The following is a 22,015-nucleotide window of genomic DNA, read 5'->3' as shown; positions in this document are numbered from 1 at the left end:
ATACCCCAAAACACCCCAAAATACCCCAAAACCTCCCCAAAATACCCCCAAACACCCCAAAATACCCCAAAACCTCCCCAAAATACCCCCAAACACCCCAAAATACCCCAAAACCTCCCCAAAATACCCCAAAACCTCCCCAAAATACCCCAAAATACCCCAAAACACCCCAAAACACCCCAAAATACCCCAAAACACCCCAAAATCCCCTCGGGGCCGCCGAGATTGCCCCAAAACCCCAAAACTCCTCAAAAATCCCCCTCGGAGACCCCCCAAAATCTCCTCAGAGCTCCGGAATCCCCCCCAAAAAAACCCCGAATTGACTCAAAATCGGCCCCAAAACCCCCTGAAATTCCCCCAAAATCCCCCCAGAGCCCCAAAATCCCCTCAGAGCCCCAAAATTTCCCCCCAAAAAACTCCCAAATTACCTCAAAATCGGCCCCAAAACCCCGAAATTCCCCCAAAATCCCCTCAGAGCCCCAAAATTTCCCCAAAAAAATTCCCAAATTGCCTCAAAATCGGCCCCAAAACCCCCAAATTCCCCCAAAATCCCCTCAGAGCCCCAAAATCCCCTCAGAGCCCCAAAATTTCCCCCCAAAAAACTCCCAAATTACCTCAAAATCGGCCCCAAAACCCCGAAATTCCCCCAAAATCCCCTCAGAGCCCCAAAATTTCCCCCGAAAAACCCCCAAATTGCCTCAAAATCGGCCCCAAAACCCCAAAATTCCCCCAAAATCCCCCCAGAGCCCCAAAATCCCCCCAGAGCCCCAAAATTTCCCCCCAAAATTCCCAAATTGCCTCAAAATCGGCCCCAAAACCCCGAAATTCCCCCAAAATCCCCTCAGAGCCCCAAAATTTCCCCAAAAAAATTCCCAAATTGCCTCAAAATCGGCCCCAAAACCCCCAAATTCCCCCAATATCCCCTCAGAGCCCCAAAATTTCTCCCCAAAAACTCCCAAATTGCCTCAAAATCGGCCCCAAAACCCCGAAATTCCCCCAAAATCCCCTCAGAACCCCAAAATTTCCCCCGAAAAATTCCCAAATTACCTCAAAATCGGCCCCAAAACCCCGAATTCCCCCAAAATCCCCTCAGAACCCCAAAATTTCCCCCGAAAAATTCCCAAATTGCCTCAAAATCGGCCCCAAAACCCCCCTCAGAGACCCCCAAAATCCCCCAAATCCTCCCAAAATCCCCTCGGAGCCCCAAAATCGCCCCCCAAACCCCGAAATTGTTCCGAAATCGGCCCCAAAAATCCCCAAATTTCCCCAAAAATCCCCTCGGAACTCCAAAATCTCCCCAAAAATTCCTCCCAGGACCCCCCAAAACCCCCAAATCCGCCCCAAAATCCCACTCAACCCCCCCCAAATCCGCGGGTTTTTCCCCAAAAATTCCAGTTTCCCCCCCCCAAAATTCCCATTTTTCCCCCCAAATTCCAGTTTTCTTCCCAAATCTCCATTTTTTCCCCCCAAATTTCCCCCTTTTTTTCCCCAAAATCCCGGTTTTCCCCCCCAAAAATCCTGCCCTCCTCTGCCGGTGACGTCACCCCCCCAGCCCCCCTTCGTGACGTCATTTCCGGCGCCCCCTCCCCCGGCCATGGCCGAGCCCGGAGGTGAGAAAAGGCCCCGAAATCGGCGGAATTCACCCCAAAAATCCCGGCGGGGGAAAGGGGGAAAGGGGAGCGGGATTTTGGGGCGGAAAAATCGGGATTTTGGGGAAAAAAACCCGCGGGAGTTTTGGGGGGAAAAATCGGGATTTTGGGGGAAAAAAACCCGCGGGAGTTTTGGGGGAAAAAATCGGGATTTTGGGAAAAAAAAACCCGCGGGAGTTTTGGGGGAAAAATCGGGATTTTGGGGGAAAAACCCGCGGGAGTTTTTGGGGGAAAAATCGGGATTTTGGGGGAAAAACCCGCGGGAGTTTTGGGGGAAAAAATCGGGATTTTGGGGGAAAAACCCGCGGGAGTTTTGGGGGAAAAAATCGGGATTTTGGGGGAAAAACCCGCGGGAGTTTTGGGGGAAAAAATCGGGATTTTGGGGGAAAAACCCGCGGGAGTTTTTGGGGGAAAAATCGGGATTTTGGGGGATAAACCCGCGGGAGTTTTGGGGGGAAAAACCGGGATTTTGAGGAAAAAAGAAAAGGGGAATTTGGGTTGAAAACCCCGAGATTTTTTTCGGGGAAAAAAAGTGATTTTGGGGGGGGGGGGGAATTGCGGATTTTTGTGGAAAAACGGAGATTTTGGGGAAAAAAATGGGGATTTTGGGGAAAAAAAACCCGGGAATTTTTTTTGGGGGGGGAAATGGGGATTTTGGGGGAAAAAAAAAATCGGGATTTTGTGAGAGAAAATGGGGATTTGGGGTAAAAAATGGGGATTTTGGGGAAAAAATGGGGATTTTGGGGGGAAAAATGGGGATTTTGGGAAAAAAAAAACCTGGGGGGTTTTGGGCAGAAAAATCGGGATTTTGGGTGGAAAACCTGGGATTTTGGGGGTGGGGGAACCCGGGGATTTTGGGGAGGGGGGGGAAGTGATTTTTGGGGAGAAAAACGGGGATTTGGGGTGGAAAAAAAATGGGGATTTTGGGGAAAAAAGCGGATTTTTGGAGGGGGGAGATACGGGGATTTTTTTGGGGGAAAAAAATGGGATTTTGGTGGGGAGAAAATGGGGATTTTGGGGGAAAAATGGGGATTTTTGAGGGAAAAATGGGGATTTTTGGGGAAAAATGGGGATTTTGGGGAAAAAATGGGGATTTTTGGGGGAAAAATGGGGATTTTTGGGGGAAAAATGGGGATTTTTGAGGGAAAAATGGGGATTTTTGGGGAAAAACGGGGATTTTGGGGGGAAAAAAGGCGAATTTTGGGAGGAATTCTTTCGAGGAAAATCGGGATTTTTTTTTTTTTTCCTTTGGAGAAAACGCGGAATTTCGAGGCGAACGGTGCCAATTTTAGGGCGAACAGTAATCGGAGTTTTGGGGCGAAAAAGTGCAAGTTTGGGCGGGAGGGTCAGAATTTCGGGGTAGTGCCGGCTTCGGGGAGATGGCGGTAAATCTGGCGATGGCTTTGAGCGGAAAAATGAGGAATTTGGGCAAAGAAGCGTCGGTTTTGGGGTGAAAGCGGCCGATTTTGAGGTCAAAAGTGACCGTTGGAGTGGATCAATGACCAGTTTTGGGGTGAAAAATGGCAATTTTGGGCGAACATCTCCACTTTCGGGGTGAAAAATGATCAATTTTGGAGTGAAAAATGGCAATTTTGGGGTTAAATATCTCCAGTTTTGGTGTGAAAAGCGATAATTTTGGGGCCAAACATCTCCAATTTCGGGGTGAAAAACGACAATTTTGGAGTGAAAAGTGGCAATTTTGGGGTTAAATATCTCCAGTTTTGGTGTGAAAAATGGAAATTTTGGGGTCAAATATCTCCAGTTTTGGTGTGAAAAATGGAAATTTTGGGGCCAAACATTTCCAATTTCGGGGTAAAAAATGATGAATTTTGGGGCCAAACAACTCCAGTTTCGGGGTGAAAAACGACAATTTTGGGGCCCAACACCTCCAATTTCGGGGCAAAAAGCGATAATTTTGGGGTGAAAAATGGCAATTTTGGGGCCAAACAACTCCAGTTCTGGTGTGAAAAACGACAATTTTGGGGCCAAAATCTCCGATTTCGGGGTGAAAAACGACAATTTTGGGGTGAAAAACGACAATTTTGGGGCCAAACAACTCCAGTTCCGGTGTGAAAAATGACCAATTTCGGTGTGAAAAACGACAATTTTGAGGCCAAAATCTCCGATTTCGGGGTGAAAAACGACAATTTCGGGGTGAAAAACGTCAATTTTGGGGCCCAACGGCTCCGATTTCGGGGCGAAAAGCGACAATTTGGAGACGGCACCGCCCTGACTTTCCCTCTCTTTTCCTCTCTCTCTCTCTCTCTCCCGCCGTCCCCAGCCCCGTCCCCGCCCTCCCCTCCCCCGGCCGTGGCCCCGCCCCCTCCGGCCCCGCCCGAGCTGCGGCTGATCCTGGAGGAGCTGCGGCAGCTCCAGCAGCGCCAGCTGTTGCAGATGCAGCTGACCCAGGACATCTGCCGGCAGCTGCTGCTGCTGGGGGCGCTGGAGACGCCCCCGAAACCTCCGCCGGGCCCCCACTTCCTGCTCCTGCCGCCCCTGGCCAAGCCGCCGCGCCCTTCCGGCATCGCCGTGGCCTTGGCCTCCACCCTGGGCCGCTCCGTGACGTCCTTGGCCTCCACGCTGGGCTCTCCGTCGGCGCCGAGGCCGTCGCCGGCTTGCCCGTCTTCGGCCAGGTCGGCGGGGCCGACGCCGAGGTCGTCGGCGAGGTCGTCGGCGGGGTCTTCGCCGCTCTTGGGCCCGGCGTTGGGTCCGGCGCCGCCGTCGGGGTCGAAGCGGTCGGCGTTGAGGTCGGCGTTGGGTTCGTCGTCGGCGTCGGGTTCTTCGCCGGCGTTGGGCCCGACGTTGAGTTCTTCATCGTCGTTGGGGTCGACGGGGTCAACGTTGGGTTCTTCGTCATCGTTGGGGTCAACGTTGGGTCCAGCGGGGTCAACGTTGGGTTCTTCACCATCCTTGGGCCCAACGTTGGGTCCAACGTCGTCGTTGGGTTCAGCGCCGACGCTGGGGTCGAAATTGGGTCCAGCGTCATCGTTGGCTCCATCGTTGGGTTCTTCACCATCCTTGGGGTCAACGTTGGGCTCAATGGGGTCAACGTTGGGTTCTTCACCATCCTTGGGGTCAGCGGGGTCAAAGTTGGGTTCTTCACCATCGTTGGGCTCAATGGGGTCAACGTTGGGTTCTTCACCATCGTTGGGCTCAATGGGGTCAACGTTGGGTTCTTCACCATCCTTGGGCCCAACGTTGGGTCCAACGTCGTCGTTGGGTCCCTCGTTGGGTTCTTCGCCGTCGTTGGCTCCATCGTTGGGTTCTTCGCCGTCGTTGGGCCCCAGGCCATCTCTGGCGCCGCCATTGGCTCCCTCGGCCCCGCCCCGCCCCCCGGCCCGCCCCCCGGCTCCCGGCGCGGCCCGGCACGGCTGCGGCTTCTGCGGGAAGCCGTTGGGCAGCGCCAGCGCCCGGCAGATCCACCTGCGCTCGCACACGGGGGAGCGGCCCTTCCGCTGCGACCTCTGCGGCGGCCGCTTCACCACGCGGGGAAACCTCAAGGTGCACCTGAGGCGGCACCGCCAGCGCGGCCAGGCGGCGCCGGCGGCGGCAGGGGACGGCGCCGGGGAGGAGGTGAGGGGGCGGCGAGGGGGCGGGGGGGTCGCATTTGGGGTCTGGGGGGGGTCACGGGGTCACTGTGGGGTCGGTGGTGGGGTCAGAGGGTCAAGGGTGGGGTCAGGGGTCAGTGTGGGTCATGTGGTCGAGGTTGGGGTCAGGGGGGTCACATTTGGGGTCACTGTGGGGTCACTGTGGGGTCAGTGGAGGGGTCAGTGGGTCAAGGGTGGGGTCAGGGGTCAGTGTGGGTCATGTGGTCAAGGCTGGGGTCACGGGGTCAGTGTGGGGTCATTGTGGGGTCAGTGGGTCAAGGGTGGGGTCAGGGGTCAGTGGTGGGGTCATGTGGTTGAGGTTGGGGTCAGGGGGGTCACATTTGGGGTCAGGGGTCGCTGGGGGTCACGGGGTCAGTGTCCGGTCAATGTTGGGGTCAGTGAGTCAAGGGTGGGGTCAGGGGTCAGTGATGGGGTCATGTGGTTGAGGTTGGGGTCGGGGGTCACATTTGGGGTCACGGGGTCGCTGTGGGGTCAGTGGGTCAAGGTTGGGTCAGTGTGGGTCATGTGGTCAAGGCTGGGGTCACGGGGTCAGTGTGGGTCATGTGGTCAAGGTTGGGGTCAGGGGGTCACATTTGGGGTCAGGGGGTCACTGGGTCGCTGTGGGGTCAGGGGTCAGTGTGGGTCATGTGGTCAAGGTTGGGGTCAGGGGGTCACGTTTGGGGTCAGGGGGTCACTGGGTCACGTTTGGGGTCAGGGGTCAGTGTGGGTCATGTGGTCAGTGCTGGGGGGTCAAGCCCGGGGTCAGCTGGTCACTCTGCTCCCCCCACAGGCCCCCCCGGAAGTGACCACGCCCCCTCAGCCTCCAGCCACGCCCCCTCCGCCCAACCCTGCGGGTCAAGAGGTCAAGCCCAGCCACGCCCCCTTCCCCAAGCTCCTCCTCCTGCGCCCACCTGGCCCCACCCAGGACGAGCCGGCCGTGCCCCCTCCGGGCCCCGCCCCCAAACCCCGCGGCCCCGCCCCCTCCGAGACCTCCAAGCTCCAGGAATTGGTGGAAAAACTGGAATTTCCCGAGTCCTGCCCCGCCCCTTCCGGCCCGGGCGGCTTCCAGAACCTTCCGGGGGCCGGTTCGGGCGGGAACTCGGCGGCTTTGGGCGAGAATTCCGCCCTTCCGAGTGGGAACCCCTCGAATTTGGGCGGGAATTCCGCGATTCTGGGCGGGAATTCCGCCATTTTGGGCGGGAATCCCTCAAGTTTGGGCGGGAATTCCTCAAATTTGGGCGGGAATTCCTCGATTTCGGGCGGGAATCCCTCAAGTTTGGGTGGGAATTCTGTGATTTTGGGCGGGAATTCCGCCATTTTGGGCGGGAATTCCTCAAATTTGGGTGACAATTCCTCAAATTTGGGCGGGAATTCCTCGATTTCTGGCGGGAATTCCTCGATTTCGGGCGGGAATCCCTCAGTCCCGTGTGGGCATTGCCCCGCTCCGGGCGGGAATTCCATGATCCCGGGGCGCCCTCACCTGTGCCAGGTGTGTGGGCGTGGCCAGCCCCACCCCGAGCCCCCTGACCCCAAACTGGGGGAGCCCCAGGAGGAGGAGGAGGAGGAGGAGGATGAAGACATGGAAGGCTCAGACCTCCCCAAAATGGCGGCGGAGCCCCCAGGCCCCGATGGACGAGGCCAGGTGAGCGGGGGGCACCCCCAAAACCCCCAAATTCCTCCGAAATTCCCCCAAATTAACCTTTTTTGGGGTTTTTTTTTTTTCTTTTTCTCCCCCTCAGGGATCCCCAGCCCGGAGCCCGACCCCCGCGGGCGACCCCGGAACTTCGGGGGAAATAAAAATCTAGGAAAAGGAGGAGAGTCCAAAAATTCCCACAGAAACCCCCCGCCCGAACCTGCCGTGTAGAATCCGATTAAAGCTTTGCGCTGATTCTCCGCCGTCCCGCCTGTGATTTGAGGGGGGGAAAAAACCCGGCGGGACCCCCAAAGAACGGGAGGGATCGAGCCCCCCGGAAAAAACCCGCCTCGCCAAATGGCGGCGCCCGCAACCAAGATGGCGGCGGTTGCCGTGGCGACGAGACGCGGGAAAATCGCCCGGGGTCAAAATGGCGGCGGTTGCCGTGGCGACGGGACGCGGGAAAATCGCCCGGGGTCAAAATGGCGGCGGCGGCCGCCGCTCCGGCCTGAGCGCCAAAGCGCCGCCGGTTTTTGTTGGAGCAAAACGCCGGGAAAGGCGCGGATTCCGTGGAAAAAACGACACGACAGGAATTCCGTGGGTTTTTTAAAAAAAAAAAAAAAAAAAAAAAAAGCCGCCGTGGGGGTTTTCTGCGTGGGCGTGTGAGGGGAGGTGCTGCCCTCACTCAAAATGGCGGCGGTCCCCGTGGGGAATAACGGGGGGTTGTTGCCTCGCTCAAAATGGCGGCGGTCCCCGTAGGGAATAACGGGGAGTTGTTGCCTCGCTCAAAATGGCGGCGGTCCCCGTAGGGAATAACGGGGGGCTGTTGCCTCGCTCAAAATGGCGGCGCCGCCTGAGGAAACGACGGGGGGCTGTTGCCTCGCTCAAAATGGCGGCGGTCCCCATAGAAAATAACGGCGGCGTTGTGCCCTCACTCAAAATGGCGGCGGTTCAATAGGAAATAACGGCGGCGTTGTGCCCTCACTCAAAATGGCGGCGGTTCAATAGGAAATAACGGGGCTTGCCCACACTCAAAATGGCGGCGGCGGCCTCAGGGGCGCGCCGCGCTGGGTTCCGCTTCCGGCCGCGTGAGGCGGCGCCGGTCCGGAGGAGCGGGAAGCGCCGGGAGGGTGGCGGCCGCGCTCTGTCGCGACAGGGTCGCGATCCGGGGCCATGTCGGACACGTGGAGCTCGATCCAGGCGCACAAGAAGCAGCTGGACTCGCTGCGGGAGCGGCTGCAGCGCCGCAGGAAGCAGGACCCGCTCGGGGCAGGCGGTGAGGGCGGCGCGGGGCCGGGGCAAAGCGAGGACTAATGAGGGGCCGCGGGGTAATTAGCGGCGTTAATGAGGGGCTGCGGGGTAATTAGCGGCGTTAATGAGGGGCTGCGGGTGAATTAGGGGCGTTAATGAGGGGCTGCGGGTGAATTAGGGGCGTTAATGAGGGGCTGCGGGGTAATTAGGGGCGTTAATGAGGGGCTGCGGGGTAATTAGGGGCGTTAATGAGGGGCTGCGGGGTAATTAGGGGGGCTAATGAGGGGCCACAGATTGATTTTTGGGGTTAATGCGGGGTTAGAGGTTATTAAAGGGGGTTAATGAGGGGTTAGGGGTTAATTAGGGGCGTTAATGAGGGGCCACAGATTGATTATTGGGGTTAATGAGGGGCCAGGGGTTATTAAAGGGGGTTAAGGAGGGGTTCGGGGTTAATTAGGGGGGCTAATGAGGGTCTACAAACTGATTATTTGGGTTAATGAGGGGTCAGCGGTTATTAAAGGGGGTTAATGAGGGGCTACGGGTTAATTAGGAGTGTTAATGAGGGGCTACAGATTGATTACTGGGGCTAATGAGGGGCCAGCGGTTATTAAAGGGGGTTAATGAGGGGTTAGGTGTTAATTACTGGGGCTAATGAGAGGTTAGGGGTTAATTACTGGGGCTAATGAGGGGTCAGGGGTTACCTAGAGGGGTTAATGACGGGTCAGAGGTTATTAAAGGGGTCAATGAGGGGGCGGAGGGTAATTAGTGGGGTTAATGAAAGGTCAGGGGTTAATTAGGAGGGTTAATGAGCGGTCCGGGGTTATTTGGGGCGTTTAATGAGGGGTCTGAGATTAATTAGACGCTGGAAATTAATGACGGGCTGGATTTTAATTCGAGCGTAGGGGCTAATTAGGGGTCCTAGTGTAATTAACAACAGGGGGGTTAATTAACGGTGGGCGTAAATGGGACACGAGGAGTCAATTAAAGGGTTCATTAAGTGTGGGGGCTGATTAAGGGGTTGATTAAGGGGGACTCATTAAGGGGTGAACTAAGAGTGGGGGGGGCTAATTAATGGACTAATACCGAATGGGGGGGTTAATTAAGAAGGGGATTAATTAAGAATGGGGCTAATTAAGGAGCTAATTAAGAATCGGGGCTAATTAACGGCTTAATTAAGAGCTGGGAATGACAAAGGATGCAGATGAATTAACAACCCGTCGCTAATTAGGGTCCCCCCCTGCAGACCCCCGCCATGACCTGTCCCTGGCCACGCCCCCCCGCACCGGCAGCCCCGCCCCCTCCGGCCCCTCCCCCTCCGGCCCCGCCCAAGGGGGCGCGTCCTCGCTTTGCCCCACCCCCTGCGCAGCCCCCTCCCCTCCCGGGGGGCCGGAGGGGGTCCCGGGGGAGGAGCCCCCGGAGCCGGACCCGGCGCTGGAGCGGCGGCTGCTGCTGCACCTGTCGGACCTGGCGCTGCCCCTGCCCACCGACGCCCGCGCCATCCGCGCCGCCATCGCCGGGGTACGCGCCTGGGACACCTGGGACACCTGGGGACACCTGGGGACACCTGGGACACACCCAGCACACACCTGGGGACACCTGGGGACACGTGGGGACACCTGGGACACACCCAGCACACACCTGGGGACACCTGGGGACACCTGGGGACACCTGGGGACACCTGGGGACACCTGGGGACACCTGGGACACACCCAGCACACACCTGGGGACACCTGGGACACCTGGGGACACCTGGGGACACCTGGGGACACCTGGGACACACCCAGCACACACCTGGGGACACCTGGGGACACCTGGGGACACCTGGGACACACCCAGCACATACCTGGGGACACCTGGGGACACCTGGGACACACCTGGGACACGCCCAGGACACACCTGGGACACCTGGGGACACCTGGGGACACCTGGGACACACCCAGCACATACCTGGGGACACCTGGGGACACCTGGGACACACCCAGCACACACCTGGGGACACCTGGGGACACCTGGGACACACCCAGCACACACCTGAGAACACCTGGGGTCATGGGGACACACCCAGCACACACCTGAGCACACCTGGGGTCATGGGGACACACCCAGGACACACCTGGGCACACCTGGGCACACCTGGGATACACCTGGGTGTGGGAGGGACACAGCCAGGGCACACCTGTCCACACCTGTGCACCCCCAGGTGCTACCAGCTGTTCCCCAGGTGTCCCCCAGGTACCCTCCAGTTGTATCCAGGTGCCCCCAGGTGTTCCCAGTTGCTCCTCAGGTGTGCCCAGGTATATCCAGGTGTGCCCAGGTGTGCCCAGGTGTGCCCAGGTGTGCCCAGGCGCTCTCTCCCCCCCAGGGCGACTCCCAGGTGACCCTCCGGGCGGTGGAGAGCCTCCTGCACAAGTTCGCCGCGCAGGAGCTGATCGAGGTGCGCCGGGGGCTGCTGCAGGACGGCCCCACCCTGGTCACCTGCGCCGACCACTCCAAGCTGTCGGCCATGACGGGCGTGGTCGCGGCGGCGGCCGAGCGGCGGCGGGCGGAGCGGGACGGGGCGGGGCCGGGCGGGGCGGGGGGCGCGGCCTCGGCGGGCGGGGCCGGGGAGGGGAAGGAGTCGGCCAAGCGGTGCCGGCGGGCGGCGGCGTCGGACGTGGACCTGGAGATCGAGAGCTTGCTCAGCCAGCAGTCCACCAAGGAGCAGCAGAGTAAGAAGGTGAGGGGCGGGGCTTGGTTTTTGGGGGGGAGGAAAGGGGTTTGCGGGGGTGTGGGAGTGGGCGGGGCTTGAAAATGGGTGGGGTTCAAGATGGCGGCATTTCAAGGTGGCAGCGAAGATGGCGGGGTTTCAAGATGGCGGGTTAAGATGGCGGGGTTTCAAGATGGCGGCTAAGATGGCGGGGTTTCAAGAGGGCGGGGTTTCAAGGTGGCGGGGTTTCTGGATGGTGGGTGGGGCCTTAAGGTGGTGGGTGGATCTTAAAGACAGTGGGTGGAGCCTAAAACGGTGGGCAGAGCGTAAATATGGTGGGTGGAGCCTAAAGACAGTGGGTGGAGCCTGAAGATGAGCAGAGCTTAGAGCCATTGGGTGGAACCTGCAGATCGATGGAGCGTAAAGATGGGCGGAGCCTAAAACAGCGGGCGGAGCGTAAATATGGTGGGCGGAGCCTAAAGAGAGTGGGCGGGGCCTAAAGAGCGGCATAGCCTAAAGCCGCTGGGTGGAAGCTGAAGGTCAGTGGAGCCTAGAGATGGGCGGAGCCTAAAATGGCGGGCGGGGCCCGACCTAAGGGGGCGTGTCCCGGGCCCGCACCTGGGCGCAGGTGAGCCAGGAGATCCTGGAGCTGCTGAACACGACGACGGCCAAGGAGCAGTCGATCGTGGAGAAGTTCCGCTCGCGGGGCCGCGCCCAGGTGCAGGAGTTCTGCGACCACGGCACCAAGGAGGAGTGCGTCAAGGCCTCGGGCGCCGAGCGGCCCTGCCGCAAGCTGCACTTCCGGTGGGCGCCGCTCCGAAAATTTGGGGGTTTGAAACCGAAAATTTGGGGGTTGAAACCGAAATTTTGGGGTTTTATTGCGATTTTTGGGGGATTTTATTGTGATTTTTGGGGGTTTTTTATGGTGAATTTTGGGGGTTTTAAGCGGGACGCCCCTGCCGCAAGCTGCGCTTCCAGTGGGCGCCGCTCCGAAAATTTGGGGGTTTGAAACCGAAATTTTGGGGTTTGAAACCGAAATTTTGGGGGTTTTATTGGGAATTTGGGGGGTTTTATTGGTGAATTTTGGGGGTTTTATTGGGAATTTTGGGTTTTTTATGGTGAATTTTGGGGGGTTTTATTGGTGAATTTTGGGGGTTTTAAGCAGGGCGCCCCTGCCGCAAGCTGCACTTCCGGTGGGCCGCCGCTCCGAAAATTTGGGGGTTTGAAACCGAAATTTTGGGGTTGAAACCGAAATTTTGGGGTTGAAACCAAAAATTTGGGGTTTGAAACCGAAATTTTGGGGTTGAAACCGAAATTTTTTGGGGTTGAAACCAAAATTTTGGGGTTTGAAACCGAAATTTTGGGGGTTTTATTGGGAATTTTGGGGGGTTTTTATTGTGATTTTTTTGGAGTTTTTAATGCAATTTTTTCCGGGTTTTTAATGCGATTTTTTGGGATTTTAAATGTGATTTTTGTGGGGTTTAATGCGATTTTCAGCGGGTTTAAAATGTGGGGTTTTTTGGGTTTTAATGTGATTTTCGGTGGGTTTTAATGTGATTTTTTTTTGCGTTTTCAATGTGATTTTTTGGGGGTTTTTAATGCGATTTTCGGCGGGTTTAAAATGTGATTTTTTTTGCGTTTTCAATGTGATTTTTTGAGGGTTTTTAATGCGATTTTTTTTCGGGTTTTTAATGCGATTTTTTGGGATTTTTAATGTGATTTTTTTTTGCGTTTTCAATGCGATTTTTGAGATTTTCAATGCGATTTTCGGCGGGTTTAAAATGTGATTTTTTTGGGGTTTAAAATGTGCTTTTTTTCGGGTTTTTAATGCGATTTTTTGGGATTTTTAATGCGATTTTTTGGGATTTTTAATGTGATTTTTTTTTGTGTTTTCAATGTGATTTTTTTGGGGTTTTTCATGCGATTTTTTGGGATTTTTAATGTGATTTTTTTGCGTTCTCAATGTGATTTTTTGGGGGTTTTTAATGCGATTTTCGGCAGGTTTAAAATGTGATTTTTTTGGGGTTTAAAATGTGATTTTTTTCGGGTTTTTAATGCGATTTTTTGGGATTTTTAATGTGATTTTTTTTGTGTTCTCAATGTGATTTTTTGGGGGTTTTTAATGCGATTTTTGGCGGGTTTAAAATGTGATTTTTTTTGGGTTTTCAATGTGATTTTTTGGGGGCTTTTAATGCGATTTTCGGCAGGTTTAAAATGTGATATTTGGGGTTTTTAATGTGATTTTTTTCGGGTTTTCAATGTGATTTCTTGGGGGTTTTTAATGCGATTTTCGGCGGGTTTAAAATGTGATTTTTTGGGGGTTTAAAATGTGCTTTTTTTCGGGTTTTTAATGCGATTTCTTTTCGGGTTTTTAATGCGATTTTTTGGGATTTTTAATGTGGTTTTTTTTGCGTTTTCAATGTGGTTTTTTGGGAGTTCTTAATGCGATTTTCGGCGGGTTTAAAATGTGATATTTGGGGTTTTTAATGCGATTTGTTTCGGGTTTTTAATGCGATTTTTTGGGATTTTTAATGTGATTTTTTTTGTGTTCTCAATGTGATTTTTTGGGGGTTTTTAATGCGATTTTTGGCGGGTTTAAAATGTGATTTTTTTTGGGTTTTCAATGTGATTTTTTGGGGGCTTTTAATGCGATTTTCGGCAGGTTTAAAATGTGATATTTGGGGTTTTTAATGTGATTTTTTTCGGGTTTTCAATGTGATTTCTTGGGGGTTTTTAATGCGATTTTCGGCGGGTTTAAAATGTGATTTTTTTGGGGTTTAAAATGTGCTTTTTTTCGGGTTTTTAATGCGATTTCTTTTCGGGTTTTTAATGCGATTTTTTGGGATTTTTAATGTGGTTTTTTTTGCGTTCTCAATGTGATTTTTTGGGGGTTTTTAATGCGATTTTCGGCAGGTTTAAAATGTGATTTTTTGGGGGTTTTTAATGCGATTTTTTGGGGGTTTTTAATGCGATTTTTTGGGATTTTTAATGTGATTTTTGAGATTCTCAATGCGATTTTTGGGTGGCGTTTCCCGCGCCGCCCCTCGTTTCTCGTCATCCCCCGCCATTAAACCGCTTCCTGTTAACGAACCCTCGGCTCCCCCCGCCGCGCAGCCGCATCATCAACAAGCACACGGACGAGTCGCTGGGCGACTGCTCCTTCCTCAACACCTGCTTCCACATGGACACCTGCAAGTACGTGCACTACGAGATCGACGCCTGCGCGGCCACGCCCCCCCGCAGCCCCGCCCGGGGGGCGCGGCCCCGCGAGCGCTCCCCGCCCCCCGCCCCGCCCCGGGGCCCGCCCCCCGACGCCGGCGCCGATCGCCTCTTCCCTCCCCAGGTAACCGCGCTCGCTTTTCCCCCTCTCATCCCTCAATTTAACCATCGTTTTATTTTATATAATTTTCAACGCGTTATTTCGAGGCCGAGCGTTTCGACGTTTTGAAGGGTTTGGTTTCGTTTCCGTTTTGTTTTTTAATTTAATTTTGTTTTACCGGAACGCGCGTTTCGGGTTTAAACGGCTCGTTCGGGCGTTCCAATGGTTTTGGTTTCGTGCCTCGTTTTTATTCCGAGTTCTGGTTTTGTCTCGTGTTTGTTTCGTCGTTTAGTTCCGTTTTATAATTTTGGTTTTTGCTTCGTGGTTTGTTTTGGTTTCGCGGCTTATTTTCGCGTAATGGTTCTGTTTTTGTTTCACGCTTTGTTTTTATTTCGCGGTTTATTTTTATTTCGCGGTTTGTTTCTGTTCAGTGTTTTGTTTTTATTTAACGTTTGGCTTTTGGGTTCCATTTTCCCGCCTTTTCCTGACGCGATCCCGGTTCCCGCCTTTTTCTGAGGCGTTTTCCCGCCATTTTCTGTTGTTTTCCCGCCATTTTCTGAGGCGTTTTCCCGCCATTTCCCCAGTTGTTTTCCCGCCTCTTTCTGAGGCGTTTTCCCGCCATTTTCCAAGCTGTTTTCCCGCCATTTTCCGACTTGTTTTCCCGCCATTTTCTGAGGCTTTCCCCTCCATTTTCTAAGGAGATTCCCCACCATTTTCTGAGCTGTTTTCCCGCCATCTTTTGACTTGTTTTCCCGCCATTTCCTGAGGCATTTTCCCGCCATTTTCCGACTTGTTTTCCTGCCATTTCCCCAGTTGTTTTCCCGCCTCTTTCTGAGGCATTTTTTTCCCGCCATTTTCCAACTTGTTTTCCCACCATTTCCTGAGGCGTTTTCCCGCCATTTTCCGACTTGCTTTCCCGCCATTTCCTGAGGCGTTTTCCCGCCATTTTCCGACCTGTTTTCCCGCCATTTTCCGACCTGTTTTCCCGCCATTTTTTGACTTGTTTTCCCGCCATCTTTTGACTTGTTTTCCCGCCATTTCCTGAGGCGTTTTCCCGCCATTTTCTGACTTGTTTTCCCGCCATTTCCTGAGGAGTTTCCCCACCATTTTCCGAGCTGCTTTCCCGCCATTTCCCCAGTTGTTTTCCCGCCTCTTTCTGAGGCGTTTTCCCGCCATTTTCCAACTTGCTTTCCCGCCATTTCCTGAGGCGTTTTCCCGCCATTTTCCGAGCTGTTTTCCCGCCATTTTTTGACTTGTTTTCCCGCCATTTTTTGACTTGCTTTCCCGCCATTTCCTGAGGCGTTTTCCCGCCATTTTTGGACTTGTTTTCCCGCCATTTCCCCAGTTGTTTTCCCGCCTCTTTCTGAGGCGTTTTCCCGCCATTTTCCGAACTGCTTTCCCGCCATTTTCCGACTTGTTTTCCCGCCATTTCCTGAGGCGTTTTCCCGCCATTTTTGGACTTGTTTTCCCGCCATTTCCCCAGTTGTTTTCCCGCCTCTTTCTGAGGCATTTTCCCGCCATTTTCCAACTTGCTTTCCCACTATTTCCTGAGGCGTTTTCCCGCCATTTTCCGACCTGTTTTCCCGCCATTTTCTGACTTGTTTTCCCGCCATTTCCTGAGGAGTTTCCCCACCATTTTCCGAGCTGCTTTCCCGCCATTTTCCAACTTGTTTTCCCGCCTCTTTCTGAGGCGTTTTCCCGCCATTTTCCGAGCTGCTTTCCCGCCATTTTCCGACTTGTTTTCCCGCCATTTCCTGAGGCGTTTCCCCGCCATTTTTGGACTTGTTTTCCCACCATTTCCTGAGGCGTTTTCCCGCCGTTTTCCGACTTGTTTTCCCACCATTTCCCGAGGCGTTTTCCCGCCATTTTTTGGACTTGCTTTCCCGCCGTTTTCCCAGTTGCTCTCCCGCCGTTTTCCCGAGGCGCGGCGGCCATTTTGCCGTTTCTGACCCCTTCCCCCCTCCCCCCCCCCGTTTGTTTTTTTTTTTCCCCCTCCCCGCTCTCAGTGGATCTGCTGCGACATCCGGTACCTGGACGTGTCGATCCTGGGCAAGTTCGCCGTGGTGATGGCCGACCCGCCCTGGGACATCCACATGGAGCTGCCCTACGGGACGCTGACGGACGACGAGATGCGGCGCCTCAACATCCCCGTGCTGCAGGACGAGGGCTTCCTCTTCCTCTGGGTCACCGGCAGGTCGGGGCCGGGGGGATCCCAGAATTCCTTCGGGATCGGCCCCGAATCCGGCGGGATCCGCCCCAGAATTCCCTCGGGATCGGCCCCGAATCCGGCGGGAATCCGCCCCAAATTTCTCCCTCAAAATCCCAAATTTCCCCCCAGAATCTCAATTTTTCCCCTCAAAATCCCAATTTTTTTCCCCCCAAAACCCCAATTTCCTCCCCAAAATCCCGATTTCTCCCCCAAAATTCCGATTTTTCCCCCAAAACCCCAAATTTCTCTCCCAAAACCCCAATTTCCTCCCCCAAATCCCCAATTTCCCCCCCAAAACCTCAAATTTCTCCCCAAAATCCCAAATTTCCCCCCCAAACCCCAATTTCCTCCCCAAAACCTCAAATTTCTTTCTAAAATCCCGATTTTTTTCCCCCAAAAGCCCAATTTCCTCCCCAAAACCCCAATTTCCTCCCGAAAATCCCAAATTTCCTCCCCCAAACCCCATTTTCCCCCCCAAACCCTCAAATTTCTCCCCAAAACCCCAATTTCCCCCCCAAACCCCATTTCCCCCCCCAAATCCCCAATTTCCCCCCCAAAACCTCAAATTTCTTTCTAAAATCCCGATTTTTTTCCCCCAAAAGCCCAATTTCCTCCCCAAAACCCCAATTTCCTCCCCCAAACCCCATTTTCCCCCCCAAAACCTCAAATTTCTCCCCAAAATCCCAAATTTCCCCCCCAAAACCCCAATTTCCTCCCCAAAATCCCAATTTCCTCCCCAAAATCCCAAATTTCTCCCCCAAACCCCCAATTTCCTCCCCCAAAACCCCATTTTCCCCCCCAAACCCTCAAATTTCTCCCCAAAATCCCGATTTTTTTCCCCCCAAAATCCCCAATTTCTCCCCCGAACTCCCCAATTTCTCCCCGTTCCCAGGGCCATGGAGCTGGGCCGCGAATGCCTCAACCTCTGGGGGTGAGTTTTGGGGTCTACCCCCCCCCCAAAAACCCCTAAAAAAAATCCCCCAAACCCCCAAAAAACTCCTCTTTCCCCCCAAACCCCCAAAACCCCTCAAAAAACCCCCAAAACCTCTTGAAAAACCCCCAAAAAACCCCCCAAAAAAACCCCCCGAAGTGCTGGAACCACCCCAGGGTTTGCTCAGGTACGAGCGCGTGGACGAGATCATTTGGGTGAAAACGAATCAGCTGCAGCGGATCATCCGCACGGGCCGGACGGGGCACTGGCTGAACCACGGCAAGGAGCACTGCCTGGTGAGGGGCCGGCCCGAAAATCCGGGACGCCGAAAACCCCGGATCCCGAAAATCCGGGACCCCGAAAACCCCGAAAATCCGGGACCCCGAAAACCCCGGATCCCGAAAATCCGGGACGCCGAAAACCCTGAAAATCTGGGACCCAAAAAACCCCGAATCCCAAAATCTGGGATCCCGAAAACCCCAAAAATCTGGGACCCCGAAAACCCCGAAAATCTGGGACCCAAAAAAACCCCGAATCCCGAAAATCCGGGACCCCGAAAGCCCCGAAAATCTGGGACGCCGAAAACCCCGAAAATCCGGGACCCAAAAAACCCCGAAAATCTGGGATCCCGAAAACCCCGAATCCCGAAAATCCGGGACGCCGAAAACCCTGAAAATCCGGGACCCCGAAAACCCTGAAAATCCGGGAGCCCGAAAACCCCGAAAATCTGGGACCCAAAAAAACCCCGAATCCCGAAATCTGGAACCCCGAAAACCCTGAATCCCGAAAATTGGGACCCCAAAAACCCCGAATCCCGAAAATCTGGGATCCTGAAAACCCCGAAAATCTGGGACCCCAAAAACCCCGAAAATCTGGGACCCAAAAAAATCCCGAATCCCGAAAATCCGGGACCCCGAAAACCCCGAAAATCCGGGACCCCAAAAACCCCAAATCCCAAAATTTGGGACCCAAAAATCGGGATTTACCCCCAAAACTGGGATCCCCTCCCCCAGAGGAGAATTTGGGGGAGAATTTGGGGTTTTTGGGTGGATTTTGGGAATTTTGGGATCAGTTCAGAGGATTTGGGGGTTTTTTGGGTGGATTTTGGGAATTTTGGGATCAGTTCAGAGGATTTGGGAGTTTTTTGGGGTTTTTTGGGAGGATTTTGGGGATTTTGGGGGTTTTGGGCTCCCCAAAATCCCAAATTTTTCCCCTTTTCCAGGTGGGGGTGAAGGGGAACCCCCAAGGCTTCAACCGGGGCCTGGACTGTGACGTCATCGTGGCCGAGGTGAGACCCCGAATCCCGGGATTTCGACCCAAAAAAAACCCCCAAAACACAATCCCGGGAAAGAACCCGGAGGATTTAAACCCAAAAATGTGTTAAAAACCCCAAAAAATGGGGAAATTTAAACCCAAAATGTGTTAAAAACCCCAAAAATGGGGAAATTTAAACCCAAAATGTGTTAAAAACCCCAAAAATGGGGGAAATTTAAACCCAAAATGTGTTTAAAACCCCAAAAAATGGGGAAATTTAAACCCAAAAATGTGTTAAAAACCCAAAATGTGGGAATTTAATCCCAAAATGGGGAAATTTAAACCCAAAATGTGTTAAAAAACCCCAAAATGGGGAAATTTAAACCCCAAAATGTGTTAAAAACCCCAAAAATGGGGAAATTTAAACCCAAAATGTGTTAAAAACCCAAAATGGGGAAATTTAAACCCGAAACACCCGGGGGAATGAAGGAGTTGTGGGGAAACCGGAGAAAGAAATTTCATTTGCCTCCGGAAATGGCGAAATATTGGAAAATTCCCTCGTGAAATCGCGGGATGTGAGAAAATTAATTCGTAAAAAGGTGGAAAAGGAGGAAAGGCCCCTCAGAAAACGGCGGGAAACGGCCAAAACCGCCTCCAAAAACGCCGAAAAAACCGACAAATGTCCCCAAAACCCCCCAAACGTCCCCAAAATCCCCCAAATCTCCCCAAAATCCCCCAAATCTCCCCAAAATCCCCCAAATCCCCCAAATCCCCCCAAAATCCCCCAAACGTCCCCAAAATTCCCCCAAAACACCCAAATGTCCCCAAAATCCCCCAAATCCCCCCAAAATCCCCCCAAATCTCCCCAAAACCCCCAAACATCCCAAAATTCCCCCAATCTCCCCAAAATCCCCCCAAATCTCCCCAAAACCCCCCAAACCTCCCCAAAATCCCCCCAAATCTCCCCAAATCTCCCCAAATCTCCCCAAAATTCCCCAAATCTCCCCAAAATCCCCCAAAATCCCCCAAATCTCCTCCAAATCCCCCAAAATCCCCCAAATCTCCCCAAAATCCCCCCAATCTCCCCAAAATTCCCCCAAATCTCCCCAAACCCCCCAAATCTCCCCAAAATTCCCCCAAATCTCCCCCAAACCCCCCAAATCTCCCCAAAATTCCCCCAAATCTCCCCAAATCTCCCCAAATCCCCCCAAACCTCCCCCAAATCCCCCAAATCTCCCCAAATCTCCCCCAAACCCCCCAAATCTCCCCAAAATCCCCCAAATCTCCCCAAAATTTCCCCAAAACCCCCCAAAATCCCCCCAAATTCCCCCCGCGATTCCAGGTGCGCTCCACCAGCCACAAGCCCGACGAGATCTACGGCATGATCGAGCGGCTGTCGCCGGGCACGAGGAAGATCGAACTCTTCGGCCGGCCGCACAACGTCCAACCCAACTGGTACCGAAACACCGCGGAACCGGCGCCGGCGGAACCGGCACCGGCGTTTTCTTGCCGAAACGCGGCGGTTTTGGGGTGTTCACGGCGTTGCCGCGGTCCAGGATCACGCTGGGCAATCAGCTGGACGGGATCCACCTGCTGGACCCCGACGTGGTGGCGCGCTTCAAGCAGCACTACCCCCGACGGCGTCATCGCCAAACCCAAAACCGTCTGAGGGCCGACCCGCCGCGGCGCTCGCCGGGGGTTTGGGGGGTTTGGGGTTTATTTGGGGGGTTTTGGGGATTTTGGGGAATTTTGGGGGATTTGGGGTTTATTTGGGGATTTTTTGGGGGTTTTTTGGGGTTTTTTTGGGGTTTATTTGGGGATTTTTGGGGGTTTTTTTGGGGTTTTTTTCGGAGTTTTTGGGGTTTTTTTGGGGGTTTTTTTGGGGGGTTTTTAGGGGGATTTTTTGGGGGTTTTTCGGAGTTTTTTTGGGGATTTTTGGGGTTTATTTGGGGATTTTTGGGGTTTTTTTGGGGTTTTTTAGGGTTTTTTTGGGGTTTTAGGGGGATTTTTGGTGTTTATTTGGGGATTTTTGGGGGTTTTTTTGGGGGGTCTTTTGGGGGGTTTTTAGGGGGATTTTTTGGGGTTTTTTCGGAGTTTATTTGGGGATTTTTGGGGTTTTTGGGGTTTATTTGGGGTTTTTTTGGGGGTTCTTAGGGGTTTTTTAGGGTTTTTTTGGGGGTTTATTTGGGGGGTTTTGGGGGATTTTGGGGAATTATGGGGGTTTTTAGGGGTTTTTAGGGGTTTTTTGGGGTTTTCTGAGTTTTTTTCGGGGTTCATTTGGGGATTTTTTGGGTTTTTTGGGGGGTTTTTTGGGGGGTTTTTTGGGTTTATTTGGGGTTTTTTCAGAGTTTATTTGGGGATTTTTGGGGTTTTTTGGGGGGTTTTGGGGGTTTATTTGGGGTTTTTTGGGGTTTATTTGGGGATTTTTGGGGTTTTTTGGGGGGATTTTTGGGGTTTATTTGGGGATTTTTTGGGGGGTTTCTTGGGGGTTTTTAGGGGGATTTTTTGGGGTTTTTTCGGGGTTTATTTGGGGGGTTTTTTAGGGGGGTTTTTTCGGAGTTTTTTGGGCGGTTTTTCAGGGTTTATTTGGGATTTTTGGGGTTTTTTTAGGGGTTTTTTTTTGTGTTTTTTTGAGTTTTTTTTCGGGGTTTTTGGGGTTTGTTTGGGGTTTTTTCGGAGTTTTTTGGGGGTTTTTTTTTTTTTGGGGGGCTTTTTTTTAGGGTTTTTTTTGGGTTTTTTGGGGGGGTTTTCTTGGGGGATTTTTTAGGGGGTTTTGGGGTTTTTTTGGGGGGGGTTTTTGGGGGGTTTTTTGGGTTTATTTGGGGTTTTTTTGGGGGTTTTTTTGGGGGTTTTTGGGGGGGATTTTTGGGTTTTTTTGGGGGTTTATTTGGGAGATTTTTTGGGGGGGTTTTGGGGGGGATTTTTGGGGGGTTTTTTTGGGTTTATTTGGGGTTTTTTTGGGGGGTTTTTTTGGGATTTTTGGGGCTTTTTTTGGGGGATTTTGGGCTTTGGAACGGGGTGAAAATAAAGGATCTGGAAGGAAATCCTGGAGTGGGGTTTTGTGTTTTGGGGGGAAAAGAGGATTTAATGTGACAAAGATGAGGGAGAAATGATTTATTCTGGGGTTTTTTGGGGTTTTTTGGGGGTTTCAAGGTTTTCGGGGAGTTTGGGGGGTTGAGAGAGGATTTTTTTCGGATTTTGGGAATTTTTGGGGGGGTTTAAGATGGATTTGTTTTATTTTTGGGGAGTTTTCCAGGGATTTCAAGCGAATTTATTTAAATTATTTTTGGACGTTTTCCAGGAATTTCAAGTGGATTTTTTTTATTTTTTTAATTATTTTTGGACGTTTTCTCAGATTTCAAGCGGAATTTTTTAAATTTAAATTTATTTTGGGGAGTTTTCCAGGGATTTCAAGTGGATTTTTTATATTTTTTATTTTTGGAAGTTTTCCAGGGATTTCAAGTGGATTTATTTTTTATTTAAGTTATTTTTGGGA

At 52.9% G+C, this 22,015-nt stretch overlaps 2 protein-coding genes across 5 annotated transcripts; both read left to right on the top strand.

Moving 5' to 3' along the window:
• The first annotated feature begins 1,571 nt into the window (after positions 1-1,571).
• LOC136305661 (sal-like protein 2) lies at positions 1,572-7,126 on the top strand. Of its 4 annotated transcripts, none has more exons than XM_066208974.1 (4): positions 1,572-1,610; positions 4,074-4,558; positions 4,679-5,222; positions 6,027-6,678. In XM_066208974.1, exons 1-4 carry the CDS (start codon positions 1,595-1,597, stop codon positions 6,581-6,583), a joined length of 1,602 nt encoding a protein of 533 aa, XP_066065071.1. In that variant the 5' UTR covers positions 1,572-1,594; the 3' UTR covers positions 6,584-6,678. The 4 variants fall into 4 exon arrangements, with proteins under 4 accessions (XP_066065071.1, XP_066065070.1, XP_066065069.1 ...); XM_066208972.1 differs by lacking the exon at positions 1,572-1,610 and adding an exon at positions 6,976-7,126 and having other exon boundaries at positions 2,807-4,558; positions 6,027-6,878; XM_066208973.1 differs by having other exon boundaries at positions 4,074-5,222.
• An 826-nt stretch (positions 7,127-7,952) lies between these two features.
• METTL3 (methyltransferase 3, N6-adenosine-methyltransferase complex catalytic subunit) lies at positions 7,953-20,268 on the top strand. Its single transcript, XM_066208975.1, is given in 12 exon segments — positions 7,953-8,145; positions 9,364-9,638; positions 10,483-10,836; positions 11,435-11,610; positions 13,921-14,149; positions 16,132-16,319; positions 17,227-17,265; positions 17,453-17,561; positions 18,488-18,553; positions 19,862-19,974; positions 20,076-20,151; positions 20,153-20,268. Coding segments are annotated over 12 exon segments (1,764 nt in total). The 5' UTR covers positions 7,953-8,042; the 3' UTR covers positions 20,189-20,268.
• Positions 20,269-22,015: the final 1,747 nt, after the last annotated feature.

This window comes from Chamaea fasciata, unplaced genomic scaffold (genome assembly GCF_029207755.1).
Source record: "Chamaea fasciata isolate MVZ Bird 193981 ecotype frontalis unplaced genomic scaffold, bChaFas1.0.hap1 SCAF_559, whole genome shotgun sequence".
Lineage (NCBI taxonomy): Eukaryota > Metazoa > Chordata > Aves > Passeriformes > Sylviidae > Chamaea > Chamaea fasciata.
The sequence above is the reverse complement of the archived record's forward strand: the minus strand, read 5'-3'. Positions and strand labels throughout refer to the sequence as shown.